Raw genomic sequence first — 20,128 nt, 5'->3', positions numbered from 1 at the left:
GCTATTTGTCTGCCAATTCCACCAACCTTTTTATATCCTTTTGAAGTCCTACACTGACCTCCTCACAGTACATGATACATTTGTATCATTCACAAATTTTGAAACTCTGTTCTGTAGGTCATTTATATGTATATAGCAGAAAGATCAGGGGATCAAGCACCGAATCCTGGGGAATGATATTATATACCTTTCTCTAGTCTGAAAAACATCCATTAGCCATTAACCAAGTCTTTTACACAGAGGGTGGTGTGTGCCTGAAACTCGCTGCAGGGGAAGTAGTGGAAGCAGATACAAAAGTGACTTTTAAGAGGCCTCTCTGACAAATATAAGAATAGGATGGAAATAGAGGGATATGGTCCCTGGAAGAGTAGGGGGTTATAGTTAAGTTGGGCAACAAGGTCGGTGCAGGCTTGGAGGGCCGAAGGCCTGTTCCTGTGCTGTAATTTTCTTTGTTCTTTGTACTGAGTTTTCCTTCACTCAGGCTATTTTGTATCCATGTTGCTACTGCCCTTTTTGTTCCATGGGCTATCGCTTTGCTCATAAGTTTGTTGTGAGACACTTTGTCAAGTGCCTTTTGGAAGTTTATGTAGTCCACATCAACAGCATTACTTCCATCAAAAAGCTCAAGCAAGTTAGTTAAACATGGTTTGCCTTAACAACCCCTTGTTGGCTTTGCTTAATAAACCCATATATGCTCACTGGGCTGCTAATTTGGTCCAGAATTGATGTTAATATTAATACTAATAATTAATGAATTAATAACACTCAAAATAGAAATGGAATGTGTTCTCACACGCAGCTTCCTTCAGGCTCAGGTGTTGTCAGGAGTCTGCATCCGGGAGCCTGGGCTGGGTTGAACTGTTGCTAAACATGTTTGTCCACAACTAACTTCTCAGTAAGATAAAATGTTGTATTTCACCTTGCTTACTTAAAGACATAAACTGTTTGACGATGCTAAAATTAAAAGCAATAGTAGGTCTAATCCACTTGGACAAATAGTATACATTTAAAGATCAATAGAGTTCTGTCCTAACATGTGTCTGCTTCACATTTAATCTGTGCATTTGTGTCTGAGAGCTCAGTTATGCCATTTAAGTTAGAAAATATTTGAGTTCTTAATTTAGGCTAACACTTCAGTGCAGCATGACTGGTAATTTTATGAAACTGAGGCCAAAAGAGGAAATGCTGGAAAATCTCAGCAAGTGTGGCAGCATCTGTAAGGAGAGAAGAGCTGACGTTTGTAGTCCAGATGACCCTTTGTCAAAGCTTTTTCAAAGGGTCACCTGAACTCGAAACATCAACTCGTTTCTCTCCTTACAGATGCTGCCAGACCTGCTGTAATTTTCCAGCATTTTCTCTTTTGGTTTCAGATTCCAGCATCCGCAATAAATTTGCTTTTATGAAATTGAGACCTTATCCCCTTGTTCAATAGAGGCATCCATACACTCTGGTGATCATCATTCTCTCTTCCAACGCCACCAAAAACAATTTTTTTTCGCTTATTCGATTAAGTGTTTGGAGACATGATTGTGCACAGATTGACTGACATGTAAAATTACAGTGGTTACAACACAGAGGGAGACCATTTGGCCCGTCGGGTCTAGGTCAGTTCTCTATAAAGAGCAACTGCTCCCACTTGCCCCGGCCTTTCCCCCAAAACCCAGCAATGATTATTTTTCTCTTCGGATAATTATCCAATTCACCTTCAGGCCCTCGGTTGAATCTTTCTCCGCCACACTCGCATTCTACATCATAATCACTCACTGTGTAAAAAGAAACCTTTTTTCTCATGCTTATTTATATAGTAGTCAATGCGTTTCAGAAATGACCCATTAATCGGGAAGTGTTCGGAAATGCATTGTGAACGGGAATTCTGTAAAATGTTAGCAAGCGTTGGAAGACACTAATTTCTTCCACCAAAGATCTACAACTTGTCCAATGAAGTTCTTCATAAAAAATATTTAATTGGCTGAGAAAAGTTCCTTCACGCTCTCTTCCAGAAAGTAAACCCCGTCAAACTCCACTATACAGCTTAAACGTGAACAGTTACCTTTCTTCAAATTGCATCCCCCAATGGTCAATGCCTCAAGGCTCGTGTATCAAGATTGTCTTTGTTTATGTAACACAGAACTGTCTAATCCAAAAGATTCCTTCCTAATTAAATATTCTTCAGCCCTTCATTAACATGCACACTGGTTGCATTAGCTGAAGGCTACTGTCATATCCATTCATTTTAGGGGAGATATCTGACTTCAGGAGACTTTTCAGCGTTAAGTCTAGATTTCTTATCTGCTCCTTCAGATATTTGTGCCTCCTTTAGTCCGTCTCGCATTTTAAACGCTTGCATCTGTCTCCTGCGGGCTGGGGGCGGGGGGAATACTTCTACCACTTGCAGTTTCACCGTTTAGTTTACAACTACTTGCAGTTAATATTTAGATAATAGTCATCTGTATGTGCATTTCAGATTATTTTATGGACGTTGTATGCGAACGTGTCTGTATTAAGATTGTGTAATTGCGAATCTCTGATAATCTCACTGCCCAAGGAGCCACCTTTAGAAATATCAACTCGCAAATCATTGGTTTATTGGTAAAATCTCCGCCCCTCCACAACTTATTCGTTCTTTGATTGGTGAAATCGCGCCCCCCCTGTTCCCTGGTTGGTGCTGTCTCTCTATATTTGCACTGGGGGCTGATGAGCCAAGTACAGAAGTATTTTTTTGAGCTTTAAGATTGTGATTGACAGAGAGAGACAGACAGAGAGAGAGCAGCCCCGTTGAAAGTAGCAGGCTGTAAGCGGTCAGATCATAGTGTTTTGGCTGGAATGAGTATTTCTGAGGCCGATTACTGCGGTGTAGAGGATTCGCAGCCCGGGGGCTCTGGCTTGGACACGGCCGCTTCTCCATGGGCTCAGGGGGAGAGTCCTGCCTCTCAAACCCGACTCGCATCAGCTCAAGCCGCGGCTAAATCGGAGGGCAAAGCGGACGCCGAATCCCGAATCAGGCGCCCCATGAACGCGTTCATGGTCTGGGCGAAGGACGAACGAAAAAGGCTGGCTCAACAAAATCCCGACCTGCACAATGCAGTACTGAGTAAAATGCTGGGTAAGCCGAGAGATTGCTCAATTGCTGTTAAGGATACACTCACCATAGAGGGATATTAGAGGGAAAGTGGGAGAGTGCAGTAAAGAACCGATGAACTGATTAGGCTGAAAATTCAGGAGTGGCCGTTTTCAAGATTTCAGGAGGAAATTGAACCAGAAATCGATGGGTTAAAATACCCGAAATAAAGCCAACCTTAGAAAGAGTGGATGTTAAAATTGGTGCGGGAAATGTAAGTCTTAAACCTCATCAAAAGTCGGCGACTCCCTCCAGGAGTTTTAACAAGTATCTAGATACATTCATTATAATTCTCTATGAGTCAATTTATAAGTTATTGTTAAAAACAAATAATAAAAGCAAATGACTGCTGGAATCTGAAACTAAAAAAAAAGAAAATGCTGGAAATTCTCAGCAGGTCTGGCAGCATCTGTAAGGAGAGAAAAGGGCTGAGGTTTCAAGACCCTTTGTCAGCATCTGGAAGGAGAGAAAGCTCCTGACAGATGTTGTCAGACCTGCTGAGATTTTCTATAGATTTTCTGCTTTAGATTCGAAGAAATGCATTGTGTGTGGGGGTCATGGCGGAGAGGCTGGAGGTGATTGTTCAAATTAGGCATGGGTCTCAGAACTATTTGGAAGAGCTACAGAGTTTTAATTGTTATGGGAACAAGCCTTGCGATGATTCATTGGGGATGGTATAATATGAAGTCGAGTGAAACCTTCAAAAGCAGAAACCAAGACCTGAAATTCCAGAACCTGAAATTGTGACATACATCATCCAAGCAGAAAGCCAACCAAAGGCGAAATAGCAATTGGATTTATTATTAAACATTAAATTGAAATGCAGAGATTTTATTGTTGCATCCTGACACAAGAAATTAGATTTGAAGCTGTCAGTGAATCGAGGGAATGTGTGTGAATTGAAATTTTATGTTGCTCTCACAGGGCAGTCTTGGAAATCTCTTCCTTTCGAGGATAAGCGTCCATTTGTGGAAGAGGCGGAGAGACTCCGAGTCCAGCATCTGCAAGACCACCCCAACTACAAATACCGACCCCGGCGGAAGAAGCAGAGTAAGAAAGTCAAACGGATGGAGACCAATCTCCTGGCCCACAACCTGAGCCAGGGCCACGGGTCTGCCCTGCGGGGCAGCCAGGGGGTTTGCAGCGACGCTTTCAGCAGGGGCCACCACGAGAGAAGACACTCGGGCCAGCAGCAACTCCCTTCCCTCTGTCACTACAGCGATTTGCACGGCATCGGCTCGGAGTTCGACAACTATGGCTTGCCCACTCCAGAGATGTCTCCCTTGGACGTGTTGGACCCGGTGTTCTTTCCCAGCCACATGCAGGAAGACTGCAATCTCAGCTACAGAAACTACCACATGGACTACAACCGGGATAAAGCAGGCGCCTTGTCCTACTCGGATCAAATCTCCGCCAATGTGGCCGAATTGGTCCGGAATCCGCAACATCTGTACTACAGCCAGCTGTGCCCCGGGGGCCAGGGCGGCATGCCTGTTCACCTGGGACAGCTCTCTCCTCCCCCCGAGGCTCAACACGTCGACAACGTGGAACACTTGGGTCCAACTGAGGTTTGGACAGATGTGGACCGCAGCGAGTTCGACCAGTATTTAAATCTAGCAAGGACTCGTCCGGACGCCTCTGGGCAAACCTTTCAAGTGTCTCTGTCGAAACTGAACCCGAGAGGTGTGTCCTGCGAGGAGAGCAGTTTTATTTCGGCACTGTCCGATGCCAGCAACGCTGTTTATTACAGCGCCTGTCTCACCGGCTAACTCGCAGCGTTCAGAGCTGCCTCTCTCTGTTTTATTTTCAATACATGTTTTAAGAGTTTATTAAACCATTTTTTGCGATCGTGTATGCTTCTAATTGAGCGGAAATCACCAGTTGGCTTCCAATTTTAGCAGCAGGGAAAATTCAAGTGAAGCAGAAATTGATAAGTCACTGGTTGGAATTTTAAAAAATAACAAATGAAATGGAATTTTTTTGATGTCGGAAGCACATTGCTATTAAAAGCGGAAATGTATTAATCAGGGATCATTCCAAGTTGAATATCCTGTTTTGTAAGCCTTCATGTAGCAGCACGTACCAAGTGTGAACAGACTACTGTTTAAAATCCGAAAGAAAGTGTCAATGTTAAATATGTTTTTTTTACCCCGGGATTACCCCCTATTCAGCATTTTGTAGGTATACCAAGCTATTTTAGCGCTTTGATAACGTTTTACTCATTTGCGAATGTATAACCTTAATGAAGACTCACTCTGTAAATAGTGAACTCTGTTGTAATTGCATTTTGTAAATAAAAACCTCTATTTAATAACTATTTCAAATTGTAACACTTGCTTTGATAATAAAACGTCTATTGTGAAATGGGTTTGAATACTTCTGATTCATATATTTGTTCACTTTCCAGATCGTAACATCAGTGTGTACAGGGCGTTCTCGGTTCCTTTTCAAGCAGCACACACGTTTTTCACAAATAATCTTTTTCACTTGCATTATACATATTCCTTAAAGCATCTGTGTTAGGAAATTAATTATACTTAAGATCAGAAACAATCACAAATCCCTGATATTATCCAGTTCATGTTCAATCATTTTACACTTGCCCTGTGCTATATATAATGCTTCAAATCACACATGACTGGGGCCCAATAGTTTATGTTTTAAGTTTTGTTGATTTATTAGCGTTCACGTAGGCTTACATTAACACTGCAATGAAGTTACCGTGAAAATCCCCTAGTCGCTACACTCTGGCGCCTGTTCAGGTACACTAAGGGAGACTTTAGCATGGCCAATGTATCAAACTGGCATGTCTTTCAGAAGTGGGAGGAAACTGGAATGCCCCGACGAAAACTGCACAGACACTGGGAGAATGTGCAGACTCTACACAGACAGTGACTCAAGCCGGAACTCTGGCGCCGTGAGGCAACAGTGCTAACTTCTATGCCAATGTGCCGCTTTTACCACTGCCACCTTACACTGTTCCTGTAGAGCTGCACTGTAAGGCTGTTTCTTACACTAATGCAATTGTCCAACTGAAATAAAAACAGAAAATGCCAGGAAATCTCAGCCTAGGGTGGCATGGTGGCACAGTGGTTAGCATTGCTGCCTCACATCGCCAGGGACTTGGATTTGATTCCCAGCTTGGGTCACCATTTGTGTGAAGTCTGCACATTCTTCCCGTGTCTGCGTGGATTTCCTCCGGTGCTCTGGTTTCCTCCCACAGTCCGAAAGATTTGCTAGTTGGATGCACTGGCCATACGCCCTCAGTGTAACTGAACAGGCGACTAGTGGATTTTCACAGTAACTTTATTGCAGTGCTAATGTAAACCTACTTGTGACACTAATAAATAAACCTTAAACTGTCTGGCAGCATCTGTGAAGAGAGAAACTGAGCTAATGTCTCGAGTCCAATGTGACTCTCCTTCAGAACTGGGTCAATTGCCAGATGAGTTAGCCAAAGTCATTTCACAATAAGTCACAGAACTATTAATTTATCCAGTAACAACTTGCATGTCTAGATCGGAAACTTGTGGCTTCAAGCATCATGCTCAAACTTAAGCACACAATCTAAACTGGCACTTTACTGTTGTACTGAGGGGATTCTGCATTGTCAGACTTTTACATGAGATATTAGGATGATGTGCCTGTATAGCTGGGTTTAAACTTCCTATGATACTAGTTGAAAAAAAGGCATGCATCTATTGTCATAGCCAACATGTATATCTCAGCTACTATAGTCAAAAACTGATCTTGCTAATTTAGTTCATTGATATTTAAGGATCATGGTGTATGAAATTCATTTTTGCTCACAAAACAGCAGTGACTGCATTTTACATAATTCAATGACTGTGAAACTCTTTAAGACACTCAAAATCATGAAGTATGTCCTCTTAATGAAAGTTCTGTATCAAAGCTTGACTTCATTATTTTTGAGTCAAGTTATTAGGTGAAGTGTGCTAACAAAACCTAGATGGCAAACAACATCTAAATAGTTACAGTAAATGTAATGAACTAAAATTCATTAAGACAACCATGGATGGTGCAATTTTGTTTCAAATTTCTGAAGTTCACTTTGTCGGGCAGAATTGTCCAAAAACAGAGGCAAATAGCAATTCTTCTTTCTCACTTTTCTTCATTGTGCGAGATAACAGCACTGAAAATGAAGGCATATTCTTAGCCTGATAAACCTTCCTTTCTCACTGCCAGTTTGGCAGTTTTATCCTCATCAGTTCAAGACCTTTTCCAATTATAGGGGTAGTTTTAAGCTCAAATGAGGATTATTCATTTCACTGTAGAAAGTTCAAGGAACTTAATTTCGTTTTTTGTTCTCAAACCTCTTCATTGGAGAAGTTTTTGAATCAGTAAGTATTAACAAAAATCACTTTCTTGGCAGTTCAGAAAGGGAGGTTTCAATTAATCGGACAAGAGCCAGATATCTTGTTTGCTTGCCACTTTCTCCCTCCTGCTGTTCAATGCTACAAATATCTTTTATCAGTTATTTATTTATTAGTCACAAGTAGGCTTATATTAAAACTGCAATGAAGTTACTGTGAAAATCCCCTAGTTCGGTCTTGTTAGAATACACTGAGCTAGAACTTAGAATGGCCAATGCACCTAACCAGCACGTCTTTCGGACTGTGGGAGGAAACCACAGCATCTGGAGGAAATCCACACAGTCACAGGGAGAATGTGTAGACTCGACACAGACAGTGACCCAAGTTGGGAATGGAACTCAGGTCCCTGGCGCTGTGAGGCAGCAGTGCTAACCATTGTGCCACCGTGCTTCCCTTCCCTTCATTCATAGGTCTAATTTTCAGTAGATTTATGCTGTGTTAAAAAAAATACAAAAATGGCCCAACTTCATACAGCTTGAAGTAAAAAGAAAAATTGCTGGAAATACTCACAGATCTGGCAATATATGCAAAGAGAGAACTAGAGTTAACATTTTGGGTCTGTGACTTTTTAGGGATTTCAGCATTCCTCAAACGTCTGTACTCGTCAAGTCCTGAGATGTATACTCAATGCCATGCACCATTGCTTGACATTTTAATCCTCCACTTTGTTTCCCCTCTGTCCTCAGACTCCTGCTGCATTTAGATGAAACTGAATGCAAGTTTGAGGAAGAGTGTTCTATCTTTCGATTAAGCATTTTACAGCCTTGGTTAGCAGTGCTGCCTCACAGTGCCAGGGACCCAGGTTTGATTTCAGCTTGGGTCACTGTGTGGAGTCTGCACATTCACCCCATGTTTGTGTGGGTCTCCTTTGGATGCTCTGGTTTCCTCCCACAGTCTGAAAGATGTGCTGTTTAGGTGCATTGGCCATACTAAATTCTCCTTCAGTGTATCTGAACAGGTGCCAGAGTGTGGTGACTAGGGGATTTTCACAGTAACTTCATTGCAGTGTTAATAAAAGCCTACTTGTGACACTAATAAATAAATATTAAACTTCTCCAGATCCAACACTGAGTTCAACAATTTCTGACTGTAACCGCTGCCCCCATTCTGTTTCCTTTTTCTTTGAAGGTCTTGTTTGCGCTCTCTTGTTTTTTTCAAGATTCTGCCATTCACACCTCCTCTGACAAATGTTTTGTTGTCTTAAGATAAAGGCAAAATACTGTAGATGCTGGAATCTGAAACAAAAACAGAAAAATGCTGGAACATCTCAGCGGGTCTGACAGTGTCTGTGGAGAGAGAATAGAGCCAACGTTTCGAGTCTAGATAATCTTTCGTCAGAGCCAAGTATGTCAGGCTCTGACGAAGGGTCATCTAGACTCGAAATGTTGGTTACATTCTCTCTCCACAAATGCTGTCAGACCCGCTGAGATTTTCCAGCATTTTTTCTGTTTTTGTTTTGTTGCTTTACTTGCCTCATTATCACTCACTGCAGCCTTCCAACACCTACCCTTTTGCCATTTAATCTCTTCTGCCTTCCACCCACTCACAGTCTTCTCTTTGGATACCAACTCCCCACCCCATCCCGTCACCTACTTTCAATTGCTTAGAACATGTTACATTTACCAATTCCATTGAATGATCATTGACCTGAAACATTAACTCTGTTTCCTTCTTCATAGATGCTGCCTGACTGGCTGAGCATTTCCAGCATTTTCTGTTTTTTATTTCAGATTTAGAATATAAGAAATAGGAGCAGGAGTAGGCCATCTAGCCCTTCGAGCCTGCTCTGCCATTCAATAAGACCATGGCTGATCTGAAGTGGATCAGTTCCACTTTCCCGCTTTCTCCCCATAACCCTTAATTCCCTTGTCTATCAGAAACCTATCTACCCGTGATTTCCTGTGTATCAGTATTTTACTTTTGTCATGTTGCTTGAAGTACATTTTGTATTTACTGACCATCAGGCTGTGAAAGCAGCGGCCATGGGAAAATAGAATCAATTCCAATTCTATAAAAAAAGTAGGCAATTAGTAATGTGAGGATAAATGCTGTAACTTGAAAATTAGCTTATTTTTTAATTAGTCACAAGTTGGCTTACATTAAAGCCACAATGAAGTTACTGTGAAAATCCCCTAGTGACCCCAAACCAGGAATTGAACTTTAGTCCCTGGTGCTGTGAGGCAGCAGTGCTAACCACTGTGCCCCCACAGTATTAACTATACTGCTCAATATTATCTATCAACCAACCCAATGTGGTGTAGTACAGCTATAAACTATTCTAATAGAGTATCATATGTGGAGTTTGTACATCCTCTATGTTTCTGTGTGAGTTTCCTTTGATTTGATTTGATTTATTATTGTCACATGTATTAACGTAGAGTGAAAAACATTGTTTCTTGCACACTGTACAGACAAAGCATACTGTTCACAGAGAAGGAAACGAGAGAGCGCAGAATGTTGTGTAACAATCATAGCTAGGGTGTAGAGGAAGATCAATTTAATGCAAGGTACGTCCATTCAAAATTCTGACAGCAGCAGGGAAGAAGCTGTTCTTGAGTCAGTTGGTACGTGACCTCAGACTTTTGTATTTTTTTCCTGACGGAAGAAGGTGGAAGAGAGAATGTCCAGGGTGCATGGGATCCTTAATTATGCTAGCTGCTTTGCTGAGGCAGCGGGAAATGTAGATGGAGTCAATGGATGGGAGGCTGGTTTGTGTGATGGATTGGGCTACATTCACAACCTTTTGTAGTTCCTTTTGGTCGCGGGCAGAGCAGGAGCCATACCAAGCTGTGATACTACCAGAAAGAATGCTTTCTATGATGCATCTGTAAAAGCTGGTGAGAGTCGTAGCTGACATGCCAAATTTCCTTAGTCTTCTGAGAAAGTAGAGACAGTTTCCTCCCACACTCCAAAGATGTGCAGGTTAGGTTGATTGGCCATGCTAAATTGCCCCTTAGTGTCAGGGGGACTAGCAGGGTATATGGGAGTGGGGATAGGACCTAGTTGGGATTGTTGTCAGTGCAGACTCGATGGGCAGAATGGTCTCCTTCGGCACTGTGGATTCTACGATGTGGAACTGAGAGTTGTAAAATTCCTTTAATCAGAAATAACCTTTTCAACTATCAGTTTCATTTTGTTAAATAGCTTTATTTGTTTAGCTTCTTTTAGTTGATGGCCCACATGACAGAAATTGTGGGTTCAATCATCATAATCAAAGCTGATACTCCAGTGCTGTAGTGAGAAGAAAGTGCAATGCTGGAGCCGCCATACCTTAAATTCTGAATAGATTCCCCAGCAGCAAGTTAGAGATATTTCCATTTTAAATATATTTAACTTTAATTGCTATGTGATAATGGTACAGTCACCAGCATTAAGTGCTGCGGATCTGATTTTCTATGCTTCACTTGCCCACTGGAAAGTTTTTATTAAATTCAAAATAAAATTAAGGTTGAACCATCATATTGTTGTGGAGAAGCTGCCCATTTTAAACCCTGAATCAGTGCATTCAAACTAAGGGTGGATATTACACATTTGTTGTGTCATGCAGCCTTGCTGGCTCTGAATTAGCACGTGGTTTTCCTTTCAGTCATGTGTGGAAATGTTTCAGCGTTCTGCATCTGTAATTACAATATCTGATGTTAAATTCAAAACAAAGCAAGATGCAAAAAAGATTTGTGGACCTGAATCTGAAAAAATAGTCTTCCTGCTGAGTGGCTAAATATTGACCAGGAATGTGAAAGTGGAGAAATCAGCAGGATGCACCACTGAAGGCATGGGGAAATAAAAGGTAGGATGCTGTGATGAGTCATCTGATAGGGAAATTGGATCTGTAGAGATGTGATTTAGGGAGCCAATGTGAATAGCACATGCCAGCGTGACATTTAAATGTTAACCATTGGCGCGGAACCTTTTAGATGTCAATCTTTTCAGCATTATTTTGCCTGGGTCATCATCTCGCCTCTCCCCAATTATCTTTATCAGAGTTTGATTATCTTCCTTGTGACATTTTGGTAATTATGTAGCAGTTCCTCTGCTCACATAGGACAACATCCAGACATCGCTATTTTGCTGGAAATGCAGTATTCTTCCTCGAAAATGCATGGCAGAGAATGAAGGTCAAAGCTCTTTCAAACCAGTTCCACAGGATAGTCCAACAGCTCTGTTCCCTACCTTACCCTCTTGAAAAATTGCATTTACAAAAGATGTTAAGATTGGCAAATAATTTAAGACTTTGGATTGAGATAGACCAAATTATGTTGACAAGTGTGTGGTTATATTCAACAACTTATTTTGCAGCATTGGTCAACTTTAAGAATAGCAGAATTGTCAGCATAATAATTTAGGACAAAGATGTATATGAAATAATGAACACCACTCAGCCCATTTATCATAACCATTTCTAAAAAGCTATGGTACCTGCTCAAACCATTTATTTGCCTCCATAGGTAAGGTTACGAAGACAAGGGAGATGGTAAGTACCAATGCGAATACATATAAATCTCAAAGTTCTGGTTAACATGGAATTATAACATATTACAGACCATTTAACAATATATTTCACTTGTATGGGCATGATGAATAATTATTGTTAGGTGTTTGCATGGCTTTCCTTCTGGTGTTCTGGTTTCCTCCCACAGTCCATAGATATGCAGGTTAAGTGCATTTGCCAAGTTAAATTGCACCCTACCATTCCAAGATGTGTAAATTAGGGGGATTAGCCCTGGGAAAAGTGTGGGATTATGGGGATAGGGTGTGGAAGAGGGCCTGGTTAAGATACTCTGTCAGGGAGTCAGTGTAGACTCAATGAGCTGAATGGCCTCTTCTTCACTGTAGGGATTCTATGATTCTATAAAGCAGATACAGAGGGGTGGGAGCCCTATTTGAACTTTACACTGAAGTGATAACCCCCTCTGCCACTCATTGCCTTGCTTCCACCCAACCCCCACCGCAATGCCCCTGTGATAGTAGGCTACTCAAACATACATCCAACTTTACACTTCCTAATAGGAATCACAGGATAATGGTTATACGTTGTAGAGTTCTTGCTAATTTTCCTCATTCCTATACTCCAAAGTAGCTGAAACCAACACTGTATTCTCACCATTTTCATTGCTGAGATCAGGTTAATCCATTTAGCTGCTAAGCTATTTAGCATTCCATGTTCAATTTGTTTTTGCTTTATTTCTTCATGCTTCCTGTATCACCAATTTTCTGCCATCCTCTATTCTGTTCTCAAAGACGTTGTTGATTCTGTACTGAGATATGATTTCACAGGTAATGGGCACCAACTGGCAACTAACCTAAACCATGTCATGTCTATCTGAACATTGATCTCCACTATGCTTCCTGAAGCGTAGTGGAGAACATGCCTCTGTTTACATGAACAGGAGCAAAGTAGAAATGTTCGAGAGCTTCATGTTTTTAGATGTCCAGATCACCAACAATCTGTCCTGGTCCCCCTATGCTGACACTATAGTTAAGAAAGCCCACCAACATCGCTACTTTCTCAGATGACTAAGGAAACTTGGCATATCAACTACAACTCACACCAGCTTCTACAGATGCACCATAGAAAGCATTCTTTCTGGTTGTATTGCAGCTCGGTATGGCTCTTGCTGTGCCCAAGACCGCAAGAAACTATAAAAGGTCGTGAATGTAGACCAAGCCATCACACAAAACAGGTCCCCATCCATTGACACTGTTTACACTTTGCGCTGCTTCAGCAAAGCAGCCAGCATAATTAAGAACCCCACACACCCCAGACATTCTCTCTTCCACCTTCTTCCATCGGGAAAGAGATACAAAAGCCTGAGGTCATGTACCAATTGACTCAAGAACTGCTTCTTCCCTGCTTCCATCAGACTTTTGAATGAACTTACCTTGCATTAAGTTGATATTTCTCCACATCCTAGCTATGACTGTAACACTACATTCTGCACTCTCTTCTTTCCTTCTCTATGAACGGTATGCTTTGTCTGTATATCGCGCAAGAAACAATACTTTTCACTGAATACTGATACATGTGACAATAATAAATCAAATCAATCAGTGAAAAGATTATTGATAGAATATTTGATCATAAGGCTGATAGAAGATTAAGGAAGCTGGAATGAAAAGGTTGGGAGTAATGCCACTGTTGTATAAAGCTATGGTTGGACTGTATCTGGAGTATAGATAGTACTGTGTTCAGTCTTGGCATTAAGTATGACGAAGGATAGATTGGTGTTGGAGATGATACAGAATGAATTCACCAGAATTATATCTGGGCTAAATTGACTACAATGCTCTATGTTGGTAGTCCTTTCAGTATAGAAACTAAAGGGTGGTCTAATTGACATGTTTAAGATCATTAAAGACTGTTATAATAGAGAAAAACTATTTTCCCTGGCAGAAGAGTCCCAGTGGAAGGGGGCACAACCGTAAAATTCAAATTAGACCATTCAAGAATTTTGTCAGGATCTCGTGAGATGAGATTTAGAGAACCAATGGGAATAGCATATGCCAGTGTAACATTTAAATATTATCAGGGCACATTTCCTCATGTAACAAGTAGTGAACATCAGGAATCCTGATGCTGAGGCTAGGTCAATTGATAATTTCACAACTGAGGTTTATACGGTTTTGTGATGTAAATGTATTAAGGAATAACGAACCAAGGCAGATAAAATGAATTAATTTACAAATCAGCCACATTCTAACTGACTAGGCTCAAGGGACTTACTCTTAATCGTATGATTTGGGTGAAAATGTAAAGGTTCTCCTCCACCAACCCCTCGTGAAACTTTCTAACAGGAATTCACTGAACAATAGTCAGGGCAGGGCACTCGAGCTAACATTTAGTCTTTTTAGTCCAGTAGGCTATTGAGGTCAATTGTACCACAATTACTGCATCGTCTGTGATCAGCTAACCTAAAGCAGGGATCAAACCTGTAAGGTTGTGGGTCTGCATGCCTCAGTATACTGCCATCAACTCAGGCGTGAAAGCTTCTTTTTAAAAAGAATATTTCAAGCCTTATTCCGCGGATGGTGAAGCCTACTGTAACAGTGATGTCATTGCTAATATGTCGCTTTTAAGGCAATGTGCCATGGTTGTCATACCCTTCCTTGTAGTGCCAGTAATACTGAGTTAAGTCATTTTCACTAGCATCCTGTCTGAGTATTTTACTTGAAGGAAGTTCTTTGTGACAAATGTTGAATCACACCATTAGTTTTACAGATAGGCTATCAGGAAGGAGACAGAGCTAATAGCCATTTATTACTCATTTTCTCGTCCTATATTTCCTTGTGTATTATACAGAGTTCAGTGCTATTTCCCTGATTGAACTACATTTTTTTTGATTTTATAAATTATGGAGCTTAAAAATATGACATTTAGTAAACTTCACAGTCTGGGATGTGTAAAGCCACTTCTCTGAAGTTCTTACACAAGCTAGGTAAATTAAAGAAAACATCTTGCACTGCTGGCCATTCTATAATTACAGTGCTTACAGACACGTCTCGATTTAAACACCCACCTTTCCGATATAGAACTGGTCCTTTGTAAGTTTAACAGCAGTATTAGTAGCAGAGGTGCCCTACGAATGAACTGTTAAATTACAGGTGGATTCAGAGTTCATATTTGACTCAAAATCATTCCTACATTTTTTACATTAATCGAGATCTTATTTTCCCCCCTTTTGTTCTCAGAGTCAAGTTATCATTGGCACGGCTGCATTTATTACATAGCATACGTGGCAGAGAAACAGGCCATTCAACCCAAGCAGTCCGTGCCAATGTTTACGCTTCATTTGAACTTCACTTGAACTTCCACCCAACTTCTCTCGTCAAAATCTGCGAATATGACCATCTAGTCCCTTCTCCCTTATATGCTTGTCTAGTTCCCCCTTAAATGATTCTATCATCCCTAATTTCCCAAGAAGGTGATTGTGGGCCACTTCCTAGAAGCTGCAGTGTTTGTGAAATGGTACTTCCACATGGATATTAAGCAGGGAATTACAGGGTTTTATTTAGCAGCAATGAAGAAATAATGCTCACACTGGGATGCTATGTGATTTGGAGGTGGTGATTTTCCCGCAACCCTGCTGCTCTGTCCTTTTTGGTGAGAGAAATTGCAAGATAGGGAAATGGTGTCAAAGAACTCACTTGGTGAGTGACTGCAGTGCACTCTATAGACAGAGTATGCTGCAGCTACAGGACCCAGTGATGGAAGGTGTTGGACATTGAGCCTGGGGTATGGTGACGGTCAGTTAACAGCTCTGAGTTGAACGGTATTGAGGCTTCCGGGCGTTGTTGTGGCCTCACCCGCCCATGCAAGTGCTGAATGTTCCATCACTCTCCTGAATCGAACTGTGAAGATGGGAGGAAGTTTTGAGGGGTTTTGAGGTAAGCTAGACATTAGAATACTTCATCTCTTCCCTGCTCTCTCTAGTCCTGTTCGGCTTCTAGGCAAACTCCCCTCCTGCGACACTTCACTGCTTCCACCCATATGTCCAAAGAACTTATAACAAATATACTTGCACAGGAATGTATTATTGATGTAAGGAGACTCAATTCCTAGGAAACACCATGCAGCTGTGGTTCCTGCACATGTGCAAAGGAATGTATTTCCTTCCCACCCTGGAACATTACAGACACAGCAGGTACTTTAGTGAGTATTTGCTGTCAACAAAAGTTATTCGTTTATTTTTCTGAAAATGTATTTATCTTTTTTCTTATTCAATAAAGTTTACAAGAAGTCATCAAAAAGATGCAACTTTTTTTGCTAACTAAACTGAGATCATTTCATTAACAGATCTGTTTAAAAAAGGATTTCGTACATATACAATTTTAGGTGAAAGATTCACTCGTAAAGAGTGATTGAGCTAATTTTCCCATCTTTCACAAAGACTTAAGCACTCAGCTTTCACATTTCACTTCACTACAACGACAGCTATATTTTCACTCGGGGAAAAAACATAAGTCTGTTCAACGTTTAACAAAGCCGAGTGATGTTCTTGTACTGAGGAGCTTCCTAAGTTTTATTTTACTTGTGTGGGATTTTCTTATTTTTATTGCAGTTCTTCAAAACATGTCTGCGGTGTACAGGGCAATTGGAGTGTTTCTTCTATTGTAATACGTTGCACGTTATGTGAATCTGTTCTCCACTTGTTGCCAAACAGTACGTCTTCCAATTTACTCAAAACAGCACTGAGAGGAATCTGTTAGCATTGTAAAAATTATCATTACCATCAAGTCATTTCAAGCATCTAAAAGGGCAGTTTTGTTATCCAGAACTTTGACCAGGAAAGCTGCGCTTGCAGGAATTGTATCTCAGAAACATCAAAGCTGTGATTTCCCCGAGATGTGCTTCCTGCCACCATTAATTCCTGCTGGGAACACTGGATCACCCCATCATCTCCTGTCAAAGTTCACATATTCAAGCTTCTTGGCCACCATTGCTGTGCTCTGTTTGTTTATGGAATCATTCCAATGCTTCACTTAAATCATTGCCTTAACCTGCACTAAGCGGAAATGGTGTAACTTGGCTTCGCATATGGTGTAGGATCACTGTTAGCTGGACTTGCTTTTCTCAGCTACAGGATTGAACATTTAGAATTTTCCAATTCAAAGGTAAATTATTTGAGAGATATGCCACCTTGAAATGTCTGTTAAGCTGAATCATTATTGCCTCTGCAATCTTACTTATTTAACATTTTCTGTTCTATATTGTTTTTTGGGGTGGCACGGTGGCACAGTGGTCAGCACCCCTGTCTCACAGCTCCAGGCTTCAATTCCTGACTTTGATTCCCAGCTTGGGTCACTGTCTGTGTGGAGTTTGCACATTCTCCTCATGTCTGCGTGGGTGTCCTCCAGCTGCTCCTGTTTCCTCCCACAGTCCAAAGATGTGTGGGTTAGCTTATTAGGCATGCTAAATTGCCCCTTAGTGTCCCAGGATGCATAGGGTTACAGTGATTAGCAGGGTAAATATGTGGGGTTACAGGGATAGAGCCTGGGTGGGATTAAGGTTGGTGCAGATTTGATGGGCCATGCAGGTTCAGTCAACAGTTAGGAAGGTAAATGCCATGTTAGCATTCATGTCAAGAGAGCTAGAGGGCTAGAGTGGGGATCTACTTCTGAGGCTGTATAAGGCTCTGGTCAGACCCCATTTGGAGTATTGTGAACAGTTTTTGGGCCCCATATCTAAGGAAGGATGTGCTGGCCTTGGAAAGGGTCGAGAGGAAGTTCACAAGAATGATCCCTGAAATGAAGAGCTTGTCGCATGAGAAATGGTTGAGAACTCTGGGTCTGTACTTGTTGGAGTTTAGAAGGATGCAGGGGAATCTTATTGAAACTCATAGGATACTGCGAGGCCTGGATAGAATGGGTGTGCAGAGGATGTTTCTACTAGGAGGAAAAACTAGAACTAGAGGGCATAATCGCAGGCTAAAGGGATGATCCTTGAGATGAAGAGGAATTTTTTTCGGCCAGAGTGGTGAATCTGTGGAACTCTTTGCTGCGGAAGGCTGTGGAGGCCAGGTCAATGAGTTTCTTTAAGACAGAGATAGGTAGGTTCTTGATTAATAAGGAGATCAGGAGTTATGAGGAAAAGGCAGGAGAATCGGGATGAGAAAAATATCTACCATGATTGAATGGTAGAGCAGACTTGATGGGCCAAGTGGCCTAATTCTGCTCCTATGTCTTAGGGTCTTATGGAATGGCTTCCTTCTGCACTGTAGTGTTTCTGTTTCTATTTTTCACAGTCAGTTCCACAGCATTGAGGAACAAGCAATTATGCAAAAGAATTTAAGTCAGTTTTGAAGGGTTAACAAAGATCATGCAGGATCAAGACAAGTCAAGGATCATTTGTCTGAAATTACTGCCATCTATAAAGTGGGTGGTGTTTGCTCATTCTGATCATTTGTTGCCAGCCTGGCTAGTCCTGCTTTCGTCTGATGGGAATGAGAAGTTTGTCTTGGATCCTTTGATCTAAATGGAAATGTGTGTGTACTCAATCAATGCATGCACCATTCTGTCTTCGGTACCACTTGACTTCTTGATACATTATCAGAAGTGACTTCCTGCCCCAGAAAATAATACAAATCCTCAGTCCTGAGTAACTGTTGAGGAACAGCCTGGTATTTAATCATTTCTCAGTCTGTGACTGACTGGAACAGTATCTGCAGTGGTATCAGGTGGTAAGAGATCGAACCATTAGTAGGAGATAAGTTTGGTTCTAAGGGAAAAGCAGTTTGGTTTCTAAATATCAGAACAGTCCTGGATCTTTGAAATTCTATGTGATGCAGACCTTGCTTTTAGTGACTATATCATGCTTTAGTAAAGGATTGAATCCGGTACAATGCTTTTTTTTGTAATATCTGTTTCCAGAGAAACAGATATTAACTGATTTCATATTAGCAAATTATTTCATGTGCTACATTTTGCATTCAATCACAAAGCATTACCTTTTGAGTAAATTCTACCATTGTGTGCTTTCAGTAGGGAGCTATGCTCATCGAAAGTATAGGTCAGAGAGTTGTTACTACATTTTGTAGCCCCTTCTCTGATCTGAACTCTCTTCAAGCTAGGAGAAGTAATCTCTCATGGCACTTGCATATATTACAATGGTCAGACAGTGACTTCCTGTGATTCTGATGTGATTCTGACATTATTATAGTGTAATGTCAGCATAGTCACACCAATGACAATATAATAGGAATATAAAGTGTTGCAAAGTTTCAATACCATTTTCAGAGTGAGTTTGACTTCATTTCACAGTGATATTAAATCACTTTCCTTGAACTCTAAAGGTGGCAAAACAGGATTTAACATTAGATTTGGTTCTCTCATTTGTACGTGTATATGGCAGCATAGTGGCACAGTGGTTAGCATCGCTACATCACAGCATCAGGAACCCCAGTTTGATTCCCGACTTGGGTCATTGTCTGTGCATGGTCTGCATGTTCTCCCTGTGTCTATGTGAGTTTGCTCTGATATCCTCCCAAAGTCTGAAAGACGTGCTGGTTAGGTACATTGGCCATGCTAAATTCTCCCTCACAAACAGGCGCTTAGGTTTGGCGACTAGGGGATTTTCATACTAAGTTCGCTGCAGAGTTGATGTAAGCCTATTTATGACAATAATAAGTAAGCAAATGATGAATGGAATCTATTCACTAAGCTGTTTTGATATTTAGATTGAACATGTTGCTTACGACAATCCAACATAGGTTCATGGTCACCATTACTGAGACCAGCTTTATAATCTAAATTTATTTTTAAGAAAATACATTTAAATTCAACCAGATGCTCTGGTGGGATTTGAACTCATGGCCCCCTTGAATTAGACTTTAGTGACAATACCACTATGCCAACCTCTCCCAGTCAAAAAGTCTATCAGCAATGAATTACATTATAAACATAAAGTGTAGGGAAACAATACAATTTATAATGAATTATCCAAATGTCTTCTGAACTGAGAAACAGCATTAATTAAGTATGAGCTATTACAGTTAAAGAGGGGCTAAAACATGAGAAAGAGGGACCAGTTGTATTTTGCATTATACAATAGACCATCCAAAAGTTGGGTGAACCAGTACTGAGCAAGAGTATAATTAAAACATTGAAATAGTGCAATGGACAA

At 41.0% G+C, this 20,128-nt stretch overlaps 1 protein-coding gene across 1 annotated transcript; it reads left to right on the top strand.

Annotated features, from left to right (window-relative positions):
• The first annotated feature begins 2,686 nt into the window (after positions 1-2,686).
• Positions 2,687-5,435, top strand: LOC145353890 (transcription factor Sox-18A-like). Its single transcript, XM_080204832.1, has 2 exons — positions 2,687-3,103; positions 4,043-5,435. The coding sequence occupies exons 1-2, from the start codon at positions 2,824-2,826 to the stop codon at positions 4,885-4,887; spliced, it is 1,125 nt and encodes a 374-aa protein (XP_080060958.1). The 5' UTR covers positions 2,687-2,823; the 3' UTR covers positions 4,888-5,435.
• Positions 5,436-20,128: the final 14,693 nt, after the last annotated feature.

This window comes from Carcharhinus amblyrhynchos, chromosome 16 (genome assembly GCF_965287045.1).
Source record: "Carcharhinus amblyrhynchos chromosome 16, sCarAmb.v2.hapA, whole genome shotgun sequence".
Taxonomy (NCBI): domain Eukaryota; kingdom Metazoa; phylum Chordata; class Chondrichthyes; order Carcharhiniformes; family Carcharhinidae; genus Carcharhinus; species Carcharhinus amblyrhynchos.
Note: the sequence above shows the minus strand (reverse complement) of the source record. Positions and strands in the feature narration are given on the sequence as shown.

Bases quoted from the DNA above. Each gene is read 5' to 3' on its own strand.
- LOC145353890 (XM_080204832.1), top strand. From the start codon at position 2,824: ATGAGTATTTCTGAGGCCGATTACTGCGGTGTAGAGGATTCGCAGCCC. The intron at 3,104-4,042 runs GTAAGCCGAGAG...TTGCTCTCACAG, and splicing joins AGTACTGAGTAAAATGCTGG to GGCAGTCTTGGAAATCTCTT.